The sequence below is a fragment of the Euprymna scolopes genome, chromosome 10, assembly GCF_053919585.1.
Source record: "Euprymna scolopes isolate OS-2025 chromosome 10, ASM5391958v1, whole genome shotgun sequence".
In the NCBI taxonomy this organism is placed as follows: Eukaryota; Metazoa; Mollusca; class Cephalopoda; order Sepiida; family Sepiolidae; genus Euprymna; species Euprymna scolopes.
In genome coordinates, this window is record NC_136491.1 from 63,989,281 (window position 1) to 64,011,509 (window position 22,229).

At 32.8% G+C, this 22,229-nt stretch overlaps 1 protein-coding gene across 5 annotated transcripts in view; it reads left to right on the forward strand.

The window, feature by feature from the left end:
* LOC145286018 (intermembrane lipid transfer protein VPS13A-like) overlaps positions 1 to 22,229 on the forward strand; it is a 965,259-nt gene that overhangs the window by 811,351 nt on the left and 131,679 nt on the right. For 3 of the 5 annotated variants that reach the window (XM_080134633.1, XM_080134636.1, XM_080134634.1), the window contains one exon: positions 6,261 to 6,308. The exons of the other annotated variants lie outside the window; for them this stretch is intronic. In XM_080134633.1, the coding sequence (XP_079990759.1) occupies positions 6,261 to 6,308 (48 nt within the window). The remainder of the gene's footprint in view (positions 1 to 6,260; positions 6,309 to 22,229) is intronic. 5 annotated transcript variants of the gene reach the window in all.

A 22,229-nucleotide genomic window follows, 5' to 3' on the forward strand; every position in this document is an offset into this window, starting at 1 on the left:
TTTTTCTGATTTGTACCCTGAGCAGCTATTTTTCCAACTCAAAACCAACTATTTTGGCAAGGTTTTTGATTTCTTCATAAGAAATCACAGGATCAACATCGACTATCTATTCGTTGTAAGAATTTTTGTGGTTGTCGATGTATAGGTTTACAATTAGTCAACTGTGTCAAAAAATTTCTTATCTTATGTTGCCGGGCATACTTGTGCTTGGCTGTTGGGGTCTTTATTTTGTTAAGCTGACATATAAGAAATCTCTGAATCACATTTTCACTAAATATGTGTGTAGACTGTTTTGCAATTTTTTCAGGATAAGTTGCTTGTCAATTATAAAGTTTAATTAAAGTACCGCAATATTCCAATTTTGCATTGCAAAAAAATAGATATTTTAAAAATACACACACGTAAATTTTCCAATCTTTAAACTCCTTTCCAATTAAAAAAAAAAAAACATTTATGTGCGGGGTTTGAACTTACAGACCACATCATGCAAAATAAACAAAAAAAAAAAACCCAAAAAAACACACACTATCAATTTACCAACAGTAGAATATTCATGACCAGTTGTTATATCATTGTTGCTAAGCGACGACAAGAAAAAAATAAATTTACCAATGATAAATGAAACGGTTTGGATTATCGATTATTGGTAATTATGATGGGTATTCTGAGACAAACCTTAACTAAGATCACTCCCAGACTTATACATAAAAGTTTTGTAAATTTTAAAGAAAATCTGTTCGGCCGTTTCGGAGTCTATAAAGAATGAACCAACACACACACACATGCACATATATAGATAAAGTGGCATTTATATAATTGTAGATAATTCAGAAATTATACAAAAAATATACCATGATGCCAATACCAAACAATTAAAATTCTTAAAACTATTTACATTCAAATTAGACATCCACAATAATTATTATTATTGAAACTTGTCACAAAATTATAAACTTCCTAGCATGTAAATATATATTAACAAACTCTTACCATTAAATGCATCATTTTGAATTTTGCATGTGCTTTGAATATAATGACTATAAAGGCTTATTTTTAAATAACAAATTACTACCATAAAAAATATGAGATAAAGACATAATTGTAAATATTAAAAAAACAACAATAAAAACATAATTGTAAATATTAAAAAAACACAACAATAAAAGCATAATTGTAAATATTACAAAAAACAACAATAAAAGCATAATTGTAAATATTAAAAACACAACAATAAAAACATAATTGTAAATATTAAAAAAACACAACAATAAAAGAATAATTAAAAATATTAAAAAACATAACAATAAAAACATAATTGTAAATATTAAAAACACAACAATAAAAAACATAATTGTATATATTAAAAAAACACAATAAAAACATAACTGTAAATATTAAAAACACAACAATAAAAGCATAATTGTAGATATTAAAAAACACAACAATAAAAGCATAATTGTAAATATTAAAAAACACAACTATAAAGACATTATTGTAAATATTAAAAAACACAACAATAAAAGCATAATTGTATATATTAAAAAGCACAACAATAAAAGCATAATTGTAAATATTAAAAAACACAACAATAAAAGCATAATTGTAAATATTAAAAAAACACAACAATAAAAGCATAATTGTAAATATTAAAAACACAACAATAAAAGCATAATTGTAAATATTAAAAACACAACAATAAAAACATAATTGTATATATTAAAAAACACAACAATAAAAACATAATTGTAAATATTAAAAAACACAACAATAAAAGCATAATTGTAAATATTTAAAAAACACAACAATAAAAACATAATTGTAAATATTAAAAAACACAACAATAAAAGCATCATTGTAAATATTAAAAACACAACAATAAAAGTATAATTGTAAATATTAAAAAAAAACACAACAATAAAAGCATAATTGTAAATATTAAAAAACACAACAATAAAAGCATAATTGTAAATATTAAAAAAACACAACAATAAAAGCATAATTTTAAATTTATTAAAAACACAACAATAAAAGTATAATTGTAAATATTAAAAAAACACAACAATAAAAGCATAATTGTAAATATTAAAAACACAACAATAAAAGTATAATTGTAAATTTATTAAAAACACAACAATAAAAGCATAATTTTAAATTTATTAAAAACACAACAATAAAAGCATAATTGTAAATTTATTAAAAACACAACAATAAAAGTATAATTGTGAATATTAAAAAAACACAACAATAAAAGCATAATTGTAAATATTAAAAACACAACAATAAAAGCATAATTGTAAATTTATTAAAAACACAACAATAAAAGTATAATTGTAAATATTAAAAAACACAACAATAAAAGCATAATTGTAAATATTAAAAACACAACAATAAGAGTATAATTGTAAATTTATTAAAAACACAACAATAAAAGCATAATAGAAAATTTATTAAAAACACAACAATAAAAGCATAATTGTAAATTTATTAAAAACACAACAATAAAAGTATAATTGTGAATATTAAAAAAACACAACAATAAAAGCATAATTGTAAATATTAAAAACACAACAATAAAAGTATAATTGTAAATTTATTAAAAACACAACAATAAAAGCATAATTGAAAATTTATTAAAAACACAACAATAAAAGCATAATTGTAAATTTATTAAAAACACAACAATAAAAGTATAATTGTAAATATTAAAAAAACACAACAATAAAAGCATAATTGTAAATATTAAAAAAAACACAACAATAAAAGCATAATTGTAAATATTAAAAAACACAACAATAAAAGCATAATTGTAAATTTATTAAAAACACAACAATAAAAGTATAATTGTAAATATTAAAAAAAACACAATAATAAAAGTCAAATTTTTAATATTAAAAACACAACAAAAGTATAATTGTAAATTTATTAAAAACACAACAATAAAAGCATAATTGTAAACTTATTAAAAACACAACAATAAAAGTATAATTGTAAATATTAAAAAAAACACAACAATAAAATCATAATTGTGAATATTAAAAAAACACAACAATAAAAGCATAATTGTAAATATTAAAAACACAACAATAACAGGATAATTGAAAATTTATTAAAAACACAACAATAAAAGCATAATTGTAAATTTATTAAAAACACAAAAATAAAAGTATAATTGTGAATATTAAAAAAACACAACAATAAAAACATAATTGTAAATTTATTAAAAACACAACAATAAAAGTATAATTGTAAATATTAAAAAAAAACACAACAATAAAAGCATAATTGTAAATATTAAAAACGCAACAATAGAAACATAATTGTAAATTTATTAAAAACACAACAATAAAAACATAATTGTAAATATTAAAAACACAACAATAAAAACATAATTGTAAATTTATTAAAAACACAACAATAAAAGCATAATTGTGAATATTAAAAAAAACACAACAATAAAAGCATAATTGTAAATATTAAAAACACAACAATAAAAGTATAATTGTAAATTTATTAAAAACACAACAATAAAAGCATAATTGTAAATTTATTAAAAACACAACAATAAAAGCATAATTGTAAATTTATTAAAAACACAACAATAAAAGTATAATTGTAAATATTAAAAAAAACACAACAATAAAAGCATAATTGTGAATATTAAAAAAACATAACAATAAAAGCATATTTGTTAATATTAAAAACACAACAATAAAAGTATAATTGTAAATATTAAAAAAACACAATAAAAGCATAATTGTAAATATTAAAAAAACACAACAATAAAAGCATAATTGTAAATATTAAAAAACACAACAATAAAAGCATAATTGTAAATTTATTAAAAACACAACAATAAAAGCATAATTGTAAATTTATTAAAAACACAACAATAAAAGCATAATTGTAAATATTAAAAAAAACACAACAATAAAAGCATAATTGTAAATATTAAAAAAAAACACAACAATAAAAGTATAATTGTAAATTTATTAAAAACACAACAATAAAAGCATAATTGTAAATTTATTAAAAACACAACAATAAAAGCATAATTGTAAATTTATTAAAAACACAACAATAAAAGTATAATTGTGAATATTAAAAAAACACAACAATAAAAGTATAATTGTAAATATTAAAAAAAACACAACAATAAAAGCATAATTGTAAATATTAAAAACGCAACAATAAAAACATAATTGTAAATTTATTAAAAACACAACAATAAAAACATAATTGTAAATATTAAAAACACAACAATAAAAACATAATTGTAAATATTAAAAAACACAACAATAAAAACATAATTGTAAATATTAAAAAACACAACAATAAAAACATAATTGTAAATATTAAAAAACACAACAATAAAAGCATAATCGTAAATATTAAAAAAACACAACAATAAAAGTATAATTGTAAATTTATTAAAAACACAACAATAAAAGCATAATTGTAAATATTAAAAGACACAACAATAAAAGCATAATTGTAAATATTAAAAAACACAACAATAAAAGCATAATTGTAAATATTAAAAAAACACAACAATAAAAGCATAATTGTAAATATTAAAAACACAACAATAAAAGCATTATTGTAAATGTTAAAAAACACAACAATAAAAGCATAATTGTAAATTTATTAAAAACACGACAATAAAAGCATAATTGTTAATATTAAAAAACACAACAATAAAAGCATAATTGTAAATATTAAAAAAACACAACAATAAAAGCATAATTGTAAATATTAAAAAACACAACAATAAAAGCATAATTGTAAATATTAAAAAACACAACAATAAAAGCATAATTGTAAATTTATTAAAAACACAACAATAAAAGCATAATTGTGAATTTATTAAAAACACAACAATAAAAACATAATTGTAAATATTAAAAAACACAACAATAAAAGCATAATTGTAAATATTTAAAAAACACAACAATAAAAACATAATTTTAAATATTAAAAAAACACAACAATAAAAACATAATTGTAAATATTAAAAAACACAACAATAAAAGCATAATTGTAAATATTTAAAAAACACAACAATAAAAACATAATTGTAAATATTAAAAAAACACAACAATAAAAGCATAATTGTAAATATTAAAAAACACAGCTATAAAGACATTATTGGTAACATAGCAAAACTAATCTTTCCTAATGAAAGTAGTTGTGAAAAAAGAAGAAAAATGGAGAAAAAAAACTATGGAACTCCAATTTAATTGAAATATTGAACACACTATTCAAAAAGTTTTAAAGTAAAAATCAAAAAATTATCTTTGAACAAAAATATTTACTTTGAGAACATTTGCCTAACGTTTTTTAGACATGTTTTATGTGATAAGATCAGAAAAACTCTTTATTCTTTTTGCAGTAACTTTTCATGCTTTTTCATCAGTACATATTTTTTTCTTAATGAGAGAATTGCAAAGATTTTCAATTGATATTTCAATATTTTTGCATTTGCCTTAGTTCTTTAAAGATTATGAGTGAAAGGCATACAAAAGTTATTGATATTTTTCGTAAAATCATTTACTGATCTTATTCATTGAAACAGTGAATATATAAAATAATAAAATATAAATTATTAAATAATAAATTATATATGTATATATATATATATATACACACACACACATTTATTATTTATTGTTTAAATTCCTTAAAGTTCACAAAAGTGTCTTACAGATGCAATCTAATATATATTTCTTAAAAAGATAAATCAGTGAAATGAAGAAAGAGAACAATTTTAATGTTGACAGTTTTGATTCGGCTTTTTCTTTGGTTTAGTTTGATTAGAGATAAATCTTTACCGAGAAAACCGTTTGAAAACATATTGTGAATTGATTGATTATCCAAAAAATGTGATGCCTATTTTAAAGGCAGAAATAATTGTATGAATGAAGATTTATTTTTTAAGTAAACCCATAACATTTATTTGGTTATTGTATGAGATTGGAATAAAAATATCCAGCAATATTTAGTAGTCATTTATCTCCTAAACTGATATCAACCCACAACTCTGATGTAAATATTATTTTGAAAATGTTTTATCATATCCTGAAGGTGTTTTCACACACAAAACCTGTTAAACACAAACTTCCATATTTTGTTATTTAAAAAAAACTATGTTAACATTAAGTTTAAATTAAGTTCCCGTTGGTGTATCTACCCTGCTTTAGTGAGAAAGAGGGAGAGTGGTGAATGTCCAATTGTATTATTTGACCAATGCTTTTCTGATATAGGCTCATGTACAAGGCATTGACCTGCCACATGAAAGAGGCGTATTGAAGGTAAAACAAAAACTAAGAACTATTTGCTTTGTTGGTGACAGTCTAGCTCCTTTTTTTTCTTCTTTTATTCTTGCCAACCCTTCTTTGCTTCTTGCGTGTTTGCTCTTCTTTTAAACTATAATCCTTTCCCACTGCATGGCTTCACTCATTGCATTCAAAATAAACAATCACACGACTGATACAGATTAAGTAAACATTTATGTAATTTATTCAAAATATAAAACTTGGCACAGCATAGATTTTGGGTCTATATTTTGTATACATTTTATTTTTAATATATGCCTAATATTAAAACAAGCAAACAAACACACACACACACACACGGGGGGGGGGTAAAAGAATAAGATTGATTCTTTAAGAGGAGACTTATTGGGATAATGTAAAGCTTAACAAATTACTTTGGAGCTTATATAGAATATCAAGAGGGAAGGGAGAAATATAGTGATCTATGTGATAGAGGATGAATATAACTTCTTTTATAAAATGAAGGTAGGTGCATACCATATGCCATGGTGAGTATAATCTATGTATGGCTATGCACATCTATACTATCGGGAAAAATATAGGAGAAATGATTGGAAGTGGATGTTTATTTAATCATATGTAGTTATGGGTTATAACTATCGCATAGATCATTATAGTTCTCACATGTCTCACCCACAACAGTTTCAATATATTAACTCTTCTCTCACACACAATTATTTCATTCCTAATGTAAATGTAGCTATGACTAGACGTCGCTTCCCTAATATGTTACCTAGCATCTTCTCTTCTCTTATGAGAAACATTAGGCTTTGAAATACCAGTTTTGAAATAAGTTTTACTTATTCGACATCCATATATATATATATATATATATATATATATATATATATATATATATATATATAGTTTCACTTCTGGCGGGAACTGGCAAATGTAATTACCATGTTTATAATAAGTCCGAGTACTTTCTAATGTTTCAGAATTCATCATCAGGGATAAATTAATCTAACTGGTTTTGAACAATTTATAAAGTTTTTTTTTTTTGTTTTTTTTAAATAATTAACCAATGGAAAAAAAAAGATAAATGATTAACCAATAAAGGAAAAAAAAAAGAAAAATACTTTATAAATTGTTCAAAACCAGTTAGATTAATTCATATCTGATGATGAATTCAGAAGGATTGGAAACTACTCGACTTATGATAAACATGGTGATTACATCAGCTAGTTCCCACCGGAAGTGAAGACTGTTATTCGGAAGTTGGAAAGGATCGAAAATAGAATTAATAGACAAAAAAACGTCTATTTTATTTAATGAAATATGCCATAGAGGAAAAATGTTGTCTATATATATATATATATATATATATATAAGTGATTAAATCCTATCGAATCATTGATATATATATATATATATATATATATATATATATATATATATATATAAAATTGATTGAATCCTATATATATATAAAATTGATTGAATCCTATATATATATATAATTGATTGAATCCTATATATATATATATATATATATATATATATATATATATATATATATATACACATAAGTGATTGAATCCTATCAAATCATTGATATATATATATATATCAATGATTCGATAGGATTCAATCACTATATATATATATATATATATATATATATATATATATATATATACATAAGTGATTGAATCCTATCAAATCATTGATATATATATATATATATATATATATATATCAATGATTCGATAGGATTCAATCACTGCAACTATTTATGTTTCTTTGATATTATGCATTCATTCATAAAATTTCAGACAGCCGCCTTGAGGTTTTCCCTCAAGATGCAACATGGAGCTGTCCTACTGTCACATGTATGACCTTCCCACATTCACACTTTCTACCTAGCCATTGACAACAATAGATATTAACACAATATATCCATCTGAATTGAGTTTGAATCCATTTTGAAAATGCGAGATGTCATGATGTAACACACTCAAATGCTCTTGCAGTTCGAGGAAGCATGGTCTGGCTAACATGCAGAACCTTGTGTGAACTGTTGGCTAGCTATTTGTTATTCTGCATATTGTTCAACTAGTTCTGAAAAGAATCAGAGAATCCCAGACTTGACTGAGTCTTTGACCTTGATGAGGAGTTTTTGAGGCTTACAAGTTAATAGTTAGCCTTTGTATGGGGTGTACTGAAGATCCTCATTCAGAGCTTTCTGCATAGCTATCACTCCCATTCCTTTGTATCTTGCCAAAGTCCACATTGCTCTGCCTATATTTGCCTACCTTTATTTGCAGTATTTTAACAAATTTTAATGTGTGGTCGCAGTCAGAATTCCTGCTAGCCATTGCTTACATATATCTGTCATAATCCTCCAATTAATATTTCACAGTATTCTATGGTATTCAAGAATCCGCAGTGGGTAAGCAGGTAATATAGCAATCCATATTGTATTAGCTAGAAATTGTACATGTGTGTTCTCATAACAATACAACATTGTCAGAGGTTGAATGCTGTCTGCATTGCCATTATCAATATTAATTTCTCCTAGCTAATCAATCAATTGAAATGTTTCTGTTTTATTAAGATTTTTCATCACCACTTTCACCTGAATTTATTTGGAGTAGTCAAGTTCAAATTCTAAAAACATTCTTCAAACTAAAACTATGTCCAATCTACACCTGTCTACGAATATTAGGGATACTCTCCCAACTCCTGAAATCTCAACTTCAGTTAAGAAAACTTGCTGAGACCTGGAAGAGTTGGAAAGATGAACTAAATCTTTTTTTTTTTTTTTTTTTTTTTTTTTTTTTTTTTTTTACATTATCAAAGCTCGGAAGCCACTCGGGGATAAGGGTTATTGCGTGTACAGTAATCAATGGAATAGTGTTGTAGTAATCATTAGTATTGGATATTTGATAAAGTGTCTTACTTAAGGGGGCAGTTTATCAGGAATTGTTTATGTTGTACATCCAAGTTGTAGTCAGGTGGGAAACAGACAAACGGAAGAGAGTTCCACAGGCGTGCAGTTCTAAGAAAGAATCTTTGTTCATGGAATCTACATTTTGATTTAGGCACAGATAAAGATAAATTATTTGATTGCTCAGAAAATTCAAGACCTCAATTTACTGAGATATATAAGACCAAACAGATGAGATGTTTACTCTACCTTGCTATTCACTTTAGTCGAAGACAAGTATTTGTTACACCATAGTTTGATGCATACTGTCAACCTTCAAAAATCTGACCATTCTGAAACACAAATTCCTCAGCAGCAAACAATCAAACAAAAAAATGAACGACTTTGTTACTTTGTCAACATGCCACAGTTAATTGAGGATGGATTTATTAATTAGATACATTCTCATTATTGGAACAAACGATCTCAGTCTCAGAGAATACCTATTGAGTGAGCATGATGTTACACTAGACTCAACAATCCAAATCAGTCAAACAGCAGAAAAGACAAGAAGGTAGGTCAGGAAATACAGAGGGGTATGATGCAAACATAGCATTTATCACAGAAACACAAAAGTGGAAAGCCTTCCTCTAACTGCAACATGCATAAATAGGACTCATCATGTGACAAGCAGCGACAGATCAACTCCTGCAAATTCTGTGCTGGTTCATACCCATTTGACAAAGCAGAAACTATTATTGCAAAAAAGCATTTTGTCAGCTGTTGCTATGTCTGAAGAACAGTCTGCTTATAGAAGCATACTACTCAAACTCAGATTCAGCCTCAGATATCTAACATTTTCCTTGGCATTATCATCACTAATGACCACAGTCAGGTAGTAACTACACTCTCCATCAATACTCTTTAATCTGTGGATAGTGAGTCTGTATATCAATGGCAACAGTGTTAATTTTAAACTTGATATAGAAACCGATATACTACCCAAAGCGATTTGCAACAAGCTGCATCAGCATCCAGTACCCTGTCCAACCTCCACTAGTTTCACTGCCTACAATGGTACAAACATTTTTATTATATAAATTTTTATCTATAAATTACAACACATTTTCCAGATTGGTGCAAATATTTCAGCTATCCACAAAAAATATGAAAACTGTTTGCGTGCATTCAAAACACTTATAAAAACACATCATGTAACAGTTGATTCTCCTGTCCCTCCTCTTTGCATTGCTAGACAAACTAAAGTCCAAACTTGACAGAATGACAAAAATGAAAATCATCAAGAAGTCAGGGAACCTACAGAACAGGTAAATTCACTTGTGATCTATGGCTTAATCATGAAAACAAAGTGAGACAGAGAGAATGTCCAAATCACTACTTGTAGCAGAATTAGCAATAACCGAAATAAGGGGAAATAGAGAGCTTACCTCGGATACGTCTGTTGTGTTTTGGCCTGAGCGGAAGAGAGAGAGTTCCAAGATGACGGCCATGGGTTTTTATTAGCATTTACCCCATGCAATTATCATAGAATCTGTCTGCTCTCGCGCGATTATGCAAATACATAATTCCCAGCCGCTATAAAGGCAGGTCACTGGAAAGCAGTCAGGGGGCATTCTGCAGATTGTGTGTAGGTGTTTCTGGCGATTGGATTGACGAACCATGTGTCTGCGAGAAGCGAGTTTTTTTTCTTTCTGTTTTTTGTTTGTCTTCTTTCTCCACAGTCATTACAGACAAGAAATCCCTCTCTTCTAGAGGTGGGTGATACTGACTATTTCCTATCTAGTTCCTGATTTTTTTTTTTTTTTTGCCTACTAGATTTTGCTTCAAGCTATTCCGGCACGACTATGGCGTAGGTGCAGATAAGCAGTGATATCATCAAGCCGTTCTCTGGCGAAGGAGAAGTTGTAGCGTGGCTGAAAAAAGTGAGACTTGTCGCACAACTTCAGCAGGTGGATGATGTAGCGAGTCTGCTACCTTTATATCTGGAAGGTGATGCACTGGAAATGGAGGAGGATGATCAAAAGAAGATAGACCAGATTGAGGCCCGATTAAAGGAGGCATTTACCGACAACGCATTTGCAGCATACAGAAAAATAACTATGGTTAGATGGGCTGGCGAATGTGTGGATGTTTATGCCAACAAAATCAGGAAGTTGGTTGGATTGGCTGGATTCACAGGAGATGGCTCAGAGAACCTCACAAAATTGACTTTCGTCACTGGGTTCCCTGACACCATCTTCATTGCTCTTCAACAGGTGCCGAACATCAAAGCCCTGACCATGGGGGAGCTAATGTCGAGGGCAAAAATTTTGACGACGACTGGGGAACAAAATGTGGTTGCGGCCACACGCTCACCCAACAACAACAGAGCCCAGAATATTCCTGTTAGTGTGATCTGTTTCAAGTGCAATATGAAAGGCCATCTTGCAAAGGACTGTCGAAAATGCAGAACACAGTGTTACCGTTGCGGTGAGAGTGGGCATTGGGCTCAGAACTGCTCGGAAAACGAGCAAGGGGAGGATGCATAAGCGCCAGTCTCCTTCCCCACCAAGATGCGAACACAACGCTCCCGATGATAAGCATCCATGTTGATGGGACGCGATGTTTGGCGCTTATTGATACAGGATGCTCTAGGACGATTTTACATACAGACCAGTGCCGGTCTTGGAGAAAAACAAATGTGAATGTCACAATGATTAGTGGAATGTCCCATGCGTGCTGCGGTGTTGGAGTGGTCTCTTTGTCCACTGATGAAGGTGTGTCTGCCAGAATCAATGTGTTGGTGGTGTGTGGCAAACCGCTGGGGTGTGACTTACTTCTAGGGATCGATGCCATAAAAGCTCTGGGAGGTGTCATTGTCAAGCCTACAGGATCAGTGCAGCTTGGTGGCAGGAAAAGTATTAAATGCGCAGCCATTTCTATTAATGAACCGGATTTACTGCCACCTTTGACCATCAAAACCAAATGTGGACCGCATCATGGAAGTGGTCTGAGGACCATCCCCCTGAAAGGCTACACAATCGAGTGTCAGAATACCCAGTAATGGCAGAAATCCGTGACGAATACACGCAGGAGCTCTGCACCCGGATAGATGATGGTTGGCTCGTGCCGTACTCAGAGGATAAATTGGGCCCCCCCCCCCCATCGCAAAGGCCTAATTCTCCTAATGGCTGTAATACAGCAGAACAAAGCCAAAGTGTTCCCGGTGATGGACTACCGGGAGCTAAATCATTACGTAGATGCATTTATGGCCAACGCAGATGTTTGTGCGGCTAAGTTGCGCAAATGGAGACAAAAAGGTGTTTACATGTCTCTACTGGACCTCAGGAGAGCATACCTACACTGTGGCCATACCAGACTGTGGAAATCGACGGGAAAAAATGCTGTCTGACCCATCTGGGGTTCAGTTTGAATGTGGCCCTCCCCCTGATAATGAGAGCAATTGTCAGCGAAGTATTATCTCAGGAAGAAGTTGTAAGCTGTGTAGCATCTGCTTACATTGATGACATTTTTGTCAACGAAGACGTGGTTCCCATGACCCATGTAAGAGAACACCTAGCGCAGTTCGGGTTGGAATGCAAGAACCCAGAGCGGTTGAAGGACGGTGCATGGGTGCTGGGATTGGCGGTCAGGATGGAACACAGTGAACTGCAGTGGAAGTGAGGAAATGCAATTCCAGAGGCTCCTAACATTGTTACGCGATGAACAATGTTTTCCCTGTGGGGTCGACTTGTCGGGCGTTTTCCGTTGTGCGGTTGGTTTTGTGTGGCTTGTGGGATACTCAGAAGGAGAGTAAGTTCATTAACGAAGGGCTGGGATGATGAAGCAAGGGACGCCTTACTGCATCATATGATGTTTGAAACCTTAGAATCTGCACAGCAGAACAATCCGGCCTGGGGAAATTGGTGTGTGGATGGCAAAGAGCTGAATGTATGGATCAATGCTAGCTCCCTAGCAATTGGTGCAGCCTTGGAGATGCATGAAACTGTGTTGGAAGATGCATGTTGGCTGCGACCTGCAGATGATTCTCAACATATCAATTTCGCTCTTCAGTGGCAGAGCAAGGTGCTACATATAAAGACAGATTCTGTTTGCGTATACCATTGGTCTCGGACACGCTAACTGGAAAGGCACGAGTATGCACCAAAGCAACAAGCGAGATGCTTATTAGGAGCCGACTAAGCACTCTCAAAGAGCTTGTGAAAGAGTACAGGCTGACAGTGGACATGACGCTGGTTCCATCAGCACGAAACATCGCTGACCGATTAACATGAGTACCACAGTGGTGGTTTGAGGCAATAAAAAAGAAAAACGGGCTTGATCCGGTGATAGGCACGGTTCACACAGACGAGCTGGATGAGAGTCAAATCATGACTATTCACAAAGGTAGTGGACATCCGGGAGGTGCGACGCACTACATACTTTGTCAGGAGAAGTTGCCCAACCATGACAAAAGCAACTGTTAAAACAGTCATACTGTGAGGAATGTTAGTCAATTGACCTACCGCCAGTCAGGTGGGAAAAGGGAAAGCTGGAAGTTAACGAGAATTGGCAGAGAATTGGAATGGATATCACGCATTATGACACCTTCCACTTTTTAACTCTAACAGACTGTGGCCCATCGCGTTTCTCCATTTGGAGGAAATTGGCAAGGCAGGACTTGGCAAGTATGATCCATCAGTTGGAAACAGTGTTCCTCGAGCGTGGCTCGCCACACGAAATCCTTTTAGACAATGACACGGCTTTCTGCAGCAACGCATTCCAAGCATTTGCAGATAAATGGGGAGTTCACTTGTGATTCCGTTGTGCGTACGCTCCCGCCAGGAATGACATAGTGGAGCAATGTCACCGTACAGTGAAACGAATAGCAGCTAGAATGCGTGGTCCCATACAGGAGGCTGTCTACTGGTACAACATCACACCAAGAGATGACACATCTCACTTCACTGCACCTGTCAACAGGATTTATCGATACAAAGTTTGAGTAAAGGAGACCAATCTCGCAACTGCGTCCGCAGATTCCAAGGACAGCTCTTACCAGGTTGGAGATCGCGTGTGGGTCAAAAGACCACAAAATCGATGTACCACAAGCTTCAAGGGTGAGGTGACCAACGTAATCAGCCCTCAATCGATTTTGGTGGACGGTGTGCCTCGCCACGTGAAAGATCTGTGCCCTCGCCATTATGTTGTTACATTGGAGGAAGAGGAAGACTCAGACAGTACAATGTCTTCCGAAAGGACAGAGAGTATGATGCAGGACGGTGGAGAGGATTTTGAGTGATATAATGCACATATTGAAGAAGCGTAAGAGGGACCACCCGTCTCGCCTTTACGAAGGAGTACCCGACAAAGACGAGTACTGCCCCCCTGCCCTCATTGTGAAATACCGCTTATGAAACAGACTGGTGGCAATAACGGTGGTAATGAGGAAGATGGCAAGGAGGAAGTGCTGCCTCCGGTTCTTCAAAGAAGTACCCGACAAAGATTACTGCCCCCCTGCTCCGTTTGTGATCATGAGATCAGGGGGGAGTGTAGCAGAATTGGCAGTAACCAAAATGAGAAATAGAGAGCTTACCTCGGATACATCTGTTGCGTTTCGGCCTGAGCGGAAGAGAGGGTTCCAAGATGGCATCCATGGGGTTTTATTAGCGTTTACCCCATGCAATTATCGTAGAATCTGTCTGCTCTCGCGCGATTATGCAAATACATAATTCCCAGCCGCTATAAAGGCAGGTCACTGGAAAGCAGTCAGGGGGCATCTTGCAGATTGTGTATAGGTGGTTCTGGCGATTGGATTGTGCTTTGCAACGAACCACGTGTCTGCGAGAAGCGAGTTTTTTTTTTCTTTCTGTTTTTTTTTTGTCTTCTTTCTCCACAGTCATTACAGACAAGAAATCCCTCTCTTCTGACTATTTCCTATCTGTGTTCCTGATTTTTTTTTTTGCCCACTACATTTTTCTTCAATGGGTCCCTGTTAATTAGGACAGCTCAAAATTCCTAACATTTAGCACTCCTTTGGACTGTTATGAATGTATTCATCTCCTATTTGTCATATACAGTATTATAGAAAGAATTAGAAAGATGCAGCCAGCATGGCATAATAGTGTGTACACTGATACTAGAAGGGCACCACAAATGACTTAGATTCGTTTTTGATTGCATATAACAGCATAGTCTTGAATTCAATGGATGTAAATGTGTCTTATTTGCCAAACAGTTCATTTACTTTGGGCACAAAATCACCCCAAAAGGACTCCAAACAGACCCTTCCAAGGCAAAAGCCATTATAAACCTTCTCAGCCCAAAGGACAAGAAGGACTTACAATGTTCCTCAGCATGATTAACTACTTATGCAAATTTCTACCCAAGTACTCAGAAGTCACAGCTCCATTGCATATATTACTTCAAAATGGTATGAAGTGGTTTGATCTGTTTAGACAGCTCTTAATGGTATAAATAACTTCTAATTAAGCAACACATTTTACAAATTTTCCACTCCTCACTTTTGACTAAAATTTTAGCAGATTCTAGCAATCTTAAGCCAAATGGAAATAATGATTGACACAGGAGAAAAGAATGACACATTTGGTAGCAGAGCATTGTTTCACGAACTTCCTGAAATTCTTATAGCTTCAAAAATATCTGCTCTACCTATTCTGGATTCACAAAAATATGATTCTTCAAGAAAGGAAATAAGGTTCTGGGAGATAGCCACTAGTGTTGAAAAGGCAAAAAGTTCCTCTACAGTGTTTTTGTCTTTAATTGGAAAAGCATAGAAAACAATTCTGGAGAGGGATCCAGACACATTTGACACACATGAAAAGATATTAATTATATGGACATTAGACAGTCTCTTCAAAACTGATATTAACTTGGCTGCCTTGGTGGTGTATGTTCATTACATGAAACTAAAAGATACTCCAATCTATGATTATCTAATTATCTGGTTGTCAAGTTGAGCGAATATGGGCTAACCTACCAGTTTTGACATACCAAACTCTAAAAAGTTTCCATCATTGATGACAAGGAAAGGATAATGAAAGCTATGATAGAAAATGTGACAATGAATGCCATATCAAAACATCTGCAGAAAATGAGATACAAATGTGTTTCTGATGGTTTCCACATTATAGAAAGACATGTTGCCTTCACGAATAGCAATGAATTTAAGAACAGTCGGAAGATGTCTCATTCTGGTGAACAAAAATAAGTCAGAAATGCTAACTACAAAAGGAGTAAATGCAATCAAGGGCAACCAAAATGTGTATAATAGGATAGTTTATCAATCCCGCAGTCAGAGAAAAAAAGGGACCAACCCACCTGGACCTGATGGCAGACTCTCTACATGTGTTTCTTGTGGTTCCATACATCATTGGATTAGAGACTGTCAACATACAGTATAAAAAACGAGATGTGCATGAAGCAAACTTTGTGCTTATGAACCAACTAGATTACGAAGTGGAAATGCTTGGGGAAACATTGAGAGGGCAGACTATTGATAATGTTGTGATCTGAAATCCTATCAAAGGTAAGCTAAGTTACTTTTCCATGATGAAACATCTTAAAAATTGGTACAAACCTGTTTTTGTGTAGCCTGTAGGCTCCTGTGCAATCAAAAAGAATAAAGAAAAGAATTACCACCTTTTATATATGCTTGTGATATTGTCATCTAATATGCAGATGAGATGCTTCCAGTTTGAAACAAAAGCCTGATTTTTCAGAGACTGGATTGATTTTAGAGTTGGATGTTGAAGTAACAATTTTTGATAGCAGAGCATCGAGTTTTGGAGTGATGAGTTTTAACAGTAGAGCATCAAGTTTTGAATAGCGAGTTTTTGGTAGCAGTGTGTCGAATTTTGAGTAGTGAATTTTGACAGCAGTGTGTCGAATTTAATCCTGGAAATTGTTACTTGAAGCAAAGCATTAAGACAATTTAAAATAAAACAGTTAACACTGGAATCAGGATTACTGAGATTGGGAAAGTATGTGATACCACCTTTCTCCATGGAGATGCACTGGTTCTCTACCTTGAGATGAGCAAAGAACACCAATTAGATGCAGAACAGATAGAAATGAGACTAGTAATAGCATTCGCCAAAGGACATTTTGAAGCATATGAAAAGCTAAAACGATTCAATGGTCAGGAGAGTCAGTTGATGTTTATACACAAAGATTGGCTGGACTAACAGAATAACTAGGGATATGGCTAAACTTGATTTCATTACCGGATTCCCAACAGTTACTTCACATAAAGAGAATGGATGCTAACAAACTAATACCAACTGCACAGCTTTTTAGTCAGCAAAAGAATTCAAGAGTGGCAGCAAGTGCACATAGCAATACACAGAGAAATAAGAATCAACAAGCATTCAGTGTTTCAGATGTTGAGGATCATACTTTATAAAATATTGCAAGGAGATACCTAGAGTAAGGTGCTATAATTGTGGAAAGTTTTGCCACATTGCAAAATATTGTCCACAGAGTCAAGAAAACAGGCAAAGAAGAGCTTCTGTACCAGTAGCTACCCCGGCAACAAAATAAAGGTATAGAACTGGCCGCTTCCGATAATAGAAGTGATAGTGAACACTATAGTAATGATTGCACTTATTGATACTGGGCAATATTAATGAATCACATCATTGATTGCTTTCATAATTGAAATGGATGTAATCAATGGGAAGTTTGACTCTAAAGAAAGCTGAGGTAAAGTTTGGAGATATATACTGTGACATAGCTGTCCATCAGCCAGATGTTTGTCAAATTAAGGATGAAGACTTTGAGGTAAATTTCGATAAAATGGGAATGGAAGGGAGAGCCTTCAATATTACAGAAGAGAGTAGCATATAAGAATTCCCTGAAAAGTGAGAAAATCTCAGAGTTTGAGAAGAAGGTGGAAAAAGGTGAATAGCAGAAGGCATTCTTTTACCATGTAAGGAAAAGGTGTGTTACCACTGATGGCAGTGTTCCAGGCTGCAAAAGGGAAAGTCAGGTCAGTATTAGACTTTTGTGAGTTGAACTGTTTTGTGGTGTATCATGCAGGGAGCAATATAATGGATATGTGTGATGAAAAGATAAGTGGAGACGATTGGTGGGAGGAACTGCGATTGTGGACCTTATGACTGCTTACTTGCAGCTACATGTGGTGAAGGAACTATCGCAGTATCAACTGGTCTGCCATGAAGGAAAACTTATTGCCTAACACGGCTTGGATTGAGACTGAATGCTGCACTGAAGATTATAGCAGCTGTTTTAAAAATAGTGTTGCAGAAAGGAAGCAAAACAAAAGAGGCCACTAATTCATATGTTGATGATATAATGGTGAATGTAACGAAGATACCAAGAAAAGCAGTTGTAGAACATTTGATAGCAAAATCGCCAGAATCTCTGGACAGAAGAACAACACTGGGCCCCTAGTGGGAGAGCTGATATTCAAATGAGGCAACGAGATCCCAGACATAAGAGGAGAAATTAGTTGATGGGAGTTATTTTCTATCTATGGCAAAGTGTAGGGACACTATCCACTTGTTGGATGGCTGCAACTAGCATGCAGTTATGTTAAAAGAAGAGCAGGTGGAGTAGACTGGGATGGCAGAGTTGATGGCAAAACTTTTAAAGTTATACAGGAGATTCTAGCTGATGTAGAAAAAAAGGACCCTCTTACTGGAGCTTAGCTGAAATAGGAATGGTGTGGTGCAATGCAATATTGCAACAGGCATGGTCGTGGAGATTGGCAGTTTACTGGCAGAAGATGCAGTATGGTTTGGGAAAAATATAACTAATCATATTAATGTGGCTGAATTAGATGTTATTCTGAAATACGTCAATTTAGCTATAAAATGTAGATTTAGAGAAATTGAAATAAGACTGATTCAGCCACAGTACTAAGTTGGGTGAACTCTACAGTGGAAGAGAGCGGAAGAATATAAACAAAAAGGTACTGAAGAAATCATTGTAATATGGAAATTAGTGATGCTTGGAGAGTTAGTATCTGAATTTGAACTACAAACAAAGGTAGCGTTTGTACCTTCAGAGAGAAACAATTAACATGAATAAAAATAACAGTGGTTAGTTGAGAAAGATGAGATCCTAGTATGCTGCCTTAGAATTGTTGAACTAGAAGAAATATATGGCATGTATCACATGGGAATGGAAAAAATATATTTGGTGCATAAAGTTGATCCACATATAAAATGGGAAGTGCAGAAGGTGGTTAAGAATTGCATCTGACACTTATTAATTGATCCTGCCCCAAAATATACATAACCTTGCAGAATTGGGACTTTGAAGAATTGGACAAGATTAGCTATAGACATAACACACTATCATGGAGGAGCATACTTATCAATGTTGGCTGCAGATCTGGATGATTGGCAATATAGAGGGAGTTACATGCAGAATTGGCATCCGTAGTTGTAGAGGAATTGGAAAAGGTGATGCTTGAAGGAGGTCCAGTAAATGAGGTGATAATGGATAATTGCACTGATTTTCATTCAGAAGTTCTCCAGATGATCTTTAAAAAATGGAAGATAAGAAACTATTACAGAGCAGCCTATGAGGAAATGGAATAGTAGAAGCGACATCATCAAACGTTGAAAGTGAAAGCTGAGAGAGGAAGAATATCACCTGAAAAAGAGACCACATTCTGATACAACATGACTCCCAAGGTTGGACAGAGAGTGGACACAGTGCCATATAGATCAGTTTTTAATTATGAATGGAGGCACTCAAGAGATCCATCCTCATAAAACGACTAATAATAATCAATCCAGAATCCAAATAAGAGAAGAGGTTTGGGTGAAACCACTGAACATGAAATGTATTACGCAATGGGGGAGAGGAGTGATTACGGGGGTGCAATCTACTAACAATTTGAGTATAGATGGAATGCCATGGCATATTTTAGATTTAAGGTGCATGGTCCATGTAGACGATGAAGATGTAAATGCTGCACTAGAGCCAATCTGGGCATGGGATTATGTAATGTGAAATGATCTTGTGTGTCTAAAATGTAAAAGAATAAATTAACCGCAAGCATTGCATCTGTTTTGACTGTCAGGTGAAATAAAAATAAATGAGAAACTTAAGGTTGTGGATTTGTTATATAAATGTGACATTAATTTGCATATGTGGAAGAAAAGAGATTATAAAAAGACTGATTTAGAAAGGACATGAGGTCGAGTTTTTGACAGCTGAGAGTAAGCAGAGATAGTAACAGTTTGTGGTGTAGATTGAATTAAGAGGAGTACGAAATGAGGAGTTGGTGTAAAGAAGTTCAGATATTTCTTTTTATATCAGATGATATATATTCAGTAATCAGTCTACATCTTTGGAGAGAATCTGTACAGGTGAAATTGTGCTGCTAGAAAAGCCTATATTTGAAAGAAAAGCCTATATTTGAAAGAAAAGCCTATATATGAAAGAAAAGCCTATATTTGAAAGAAAAGCCTATATTTGAAAGAAAAGCCTATATTTGAAAGAAAAGCCTATATTTGAAAGAAAAGCCTATATTTGAAAGAAAAGCCTATATTTGAAAGAAAAGCCTATATTTGAAAGAAAAGCCTATATTTGAAAGAAAAGCCTATATATGAAAGAAAAGCCTATATATGTACAAATATGCAGAGTTTTGAGGCACCGAATCAGGCCTGGAAATCGAAAATAATAAGTCTGTCAGACAGATAAGATCTGGTACAATTTGAAGTTAAACAAGTCTTGATCAAACATGAAAGTGACTACATAAGGGTCCATCCCTGTCAAATAATGCATGATTCATCATAGTCAGTGAACAACTGGTGCGGAGGATTTTGATAGTGTTGATGAAAACAAAGATAACAATGTAGATTTGCATGATAATAATAAACCATGGATGGAAGAGGAAGAGAACTTGACACAAGATGAAAGGTTCAATGGAAATGATGTAATTACAGAGAAGGTTGTTAAGCTCATTAATCTGTTCAAAACAGGACAGATAGTAGATTATAAACTGTTAAATCCAAATAATTTAAAAAATAATCAGGTGCCTTTATTATTTAAATGTTGCTCAAAATAACAGTAGAGCTTTATACCTTGACTTTCAAAATGCTGTTTCTTTGTGGGAACTTACCCTGAGCCAGATACTGAGAAATCAACATGCTCAAAAGAGACTCTTTATTATCTACATTCGATAATTGTGTTGAGAAGGCAAAATAAAAAGAATTGTCAAACTGGATCAAAAACAGGAGCTACACGCAAGTCAAAATAAGATAAATATGTTAAAAATATCAAGTTCCTTAAGAGGATCCAGTCAACTACAGATTGCTATCACTCATCTTTTATTTGCAAAGTTTTGACCCTTTTAAAGTCAGTCATGATGGCTCATCTCCTGATTATAACATTAATCTATTTCGGAACAGCTTCATACCAAAGAGATCCTGCTTAACCAATCTCTCGATTATAAAATAATGGGTCATTTAAATCATGGAGGCTGATGATGCAGGTGAAGTTTTCCTTCACTTTTTTAAGTTAATTTAGTGAATTATAGACTTTTGCTCTTAAAGCTCCAAACTCTTAACCACAGAAGAAATGGAGCCATCTTTCCAAACAGTTCAAGGCAGCATTAGATGAAGCATGACTGCTGATCTTTGAATGATGACACCTGTACATAACCCTCTTTCATAATTTGCTTTTACATAGCTTTAGCCCTGTTAATCTATTCTCAATACATTGAATTGAATATATATATATATATGTATATATATATATATATATATATATGCATAATGTATAAATATGTTTATGACAACTAAGCTACACAAGTCTTATTTTGATACTACTGTTATATTTGTTGTTATCTCGTTTGAATAAGACACAACACAAATACTAATTTGAAGGATTATTTTATTTTCTGTTAACATTGCGAACATGGTAAGATGACATGAGTATAGCAGTCCTCAAAACACGTGTGTACTGGACGTCGACTCAGTGAACTCTGCCTCGTTCTCGTTGAAAAGGCACCAGTGTGCTCTACT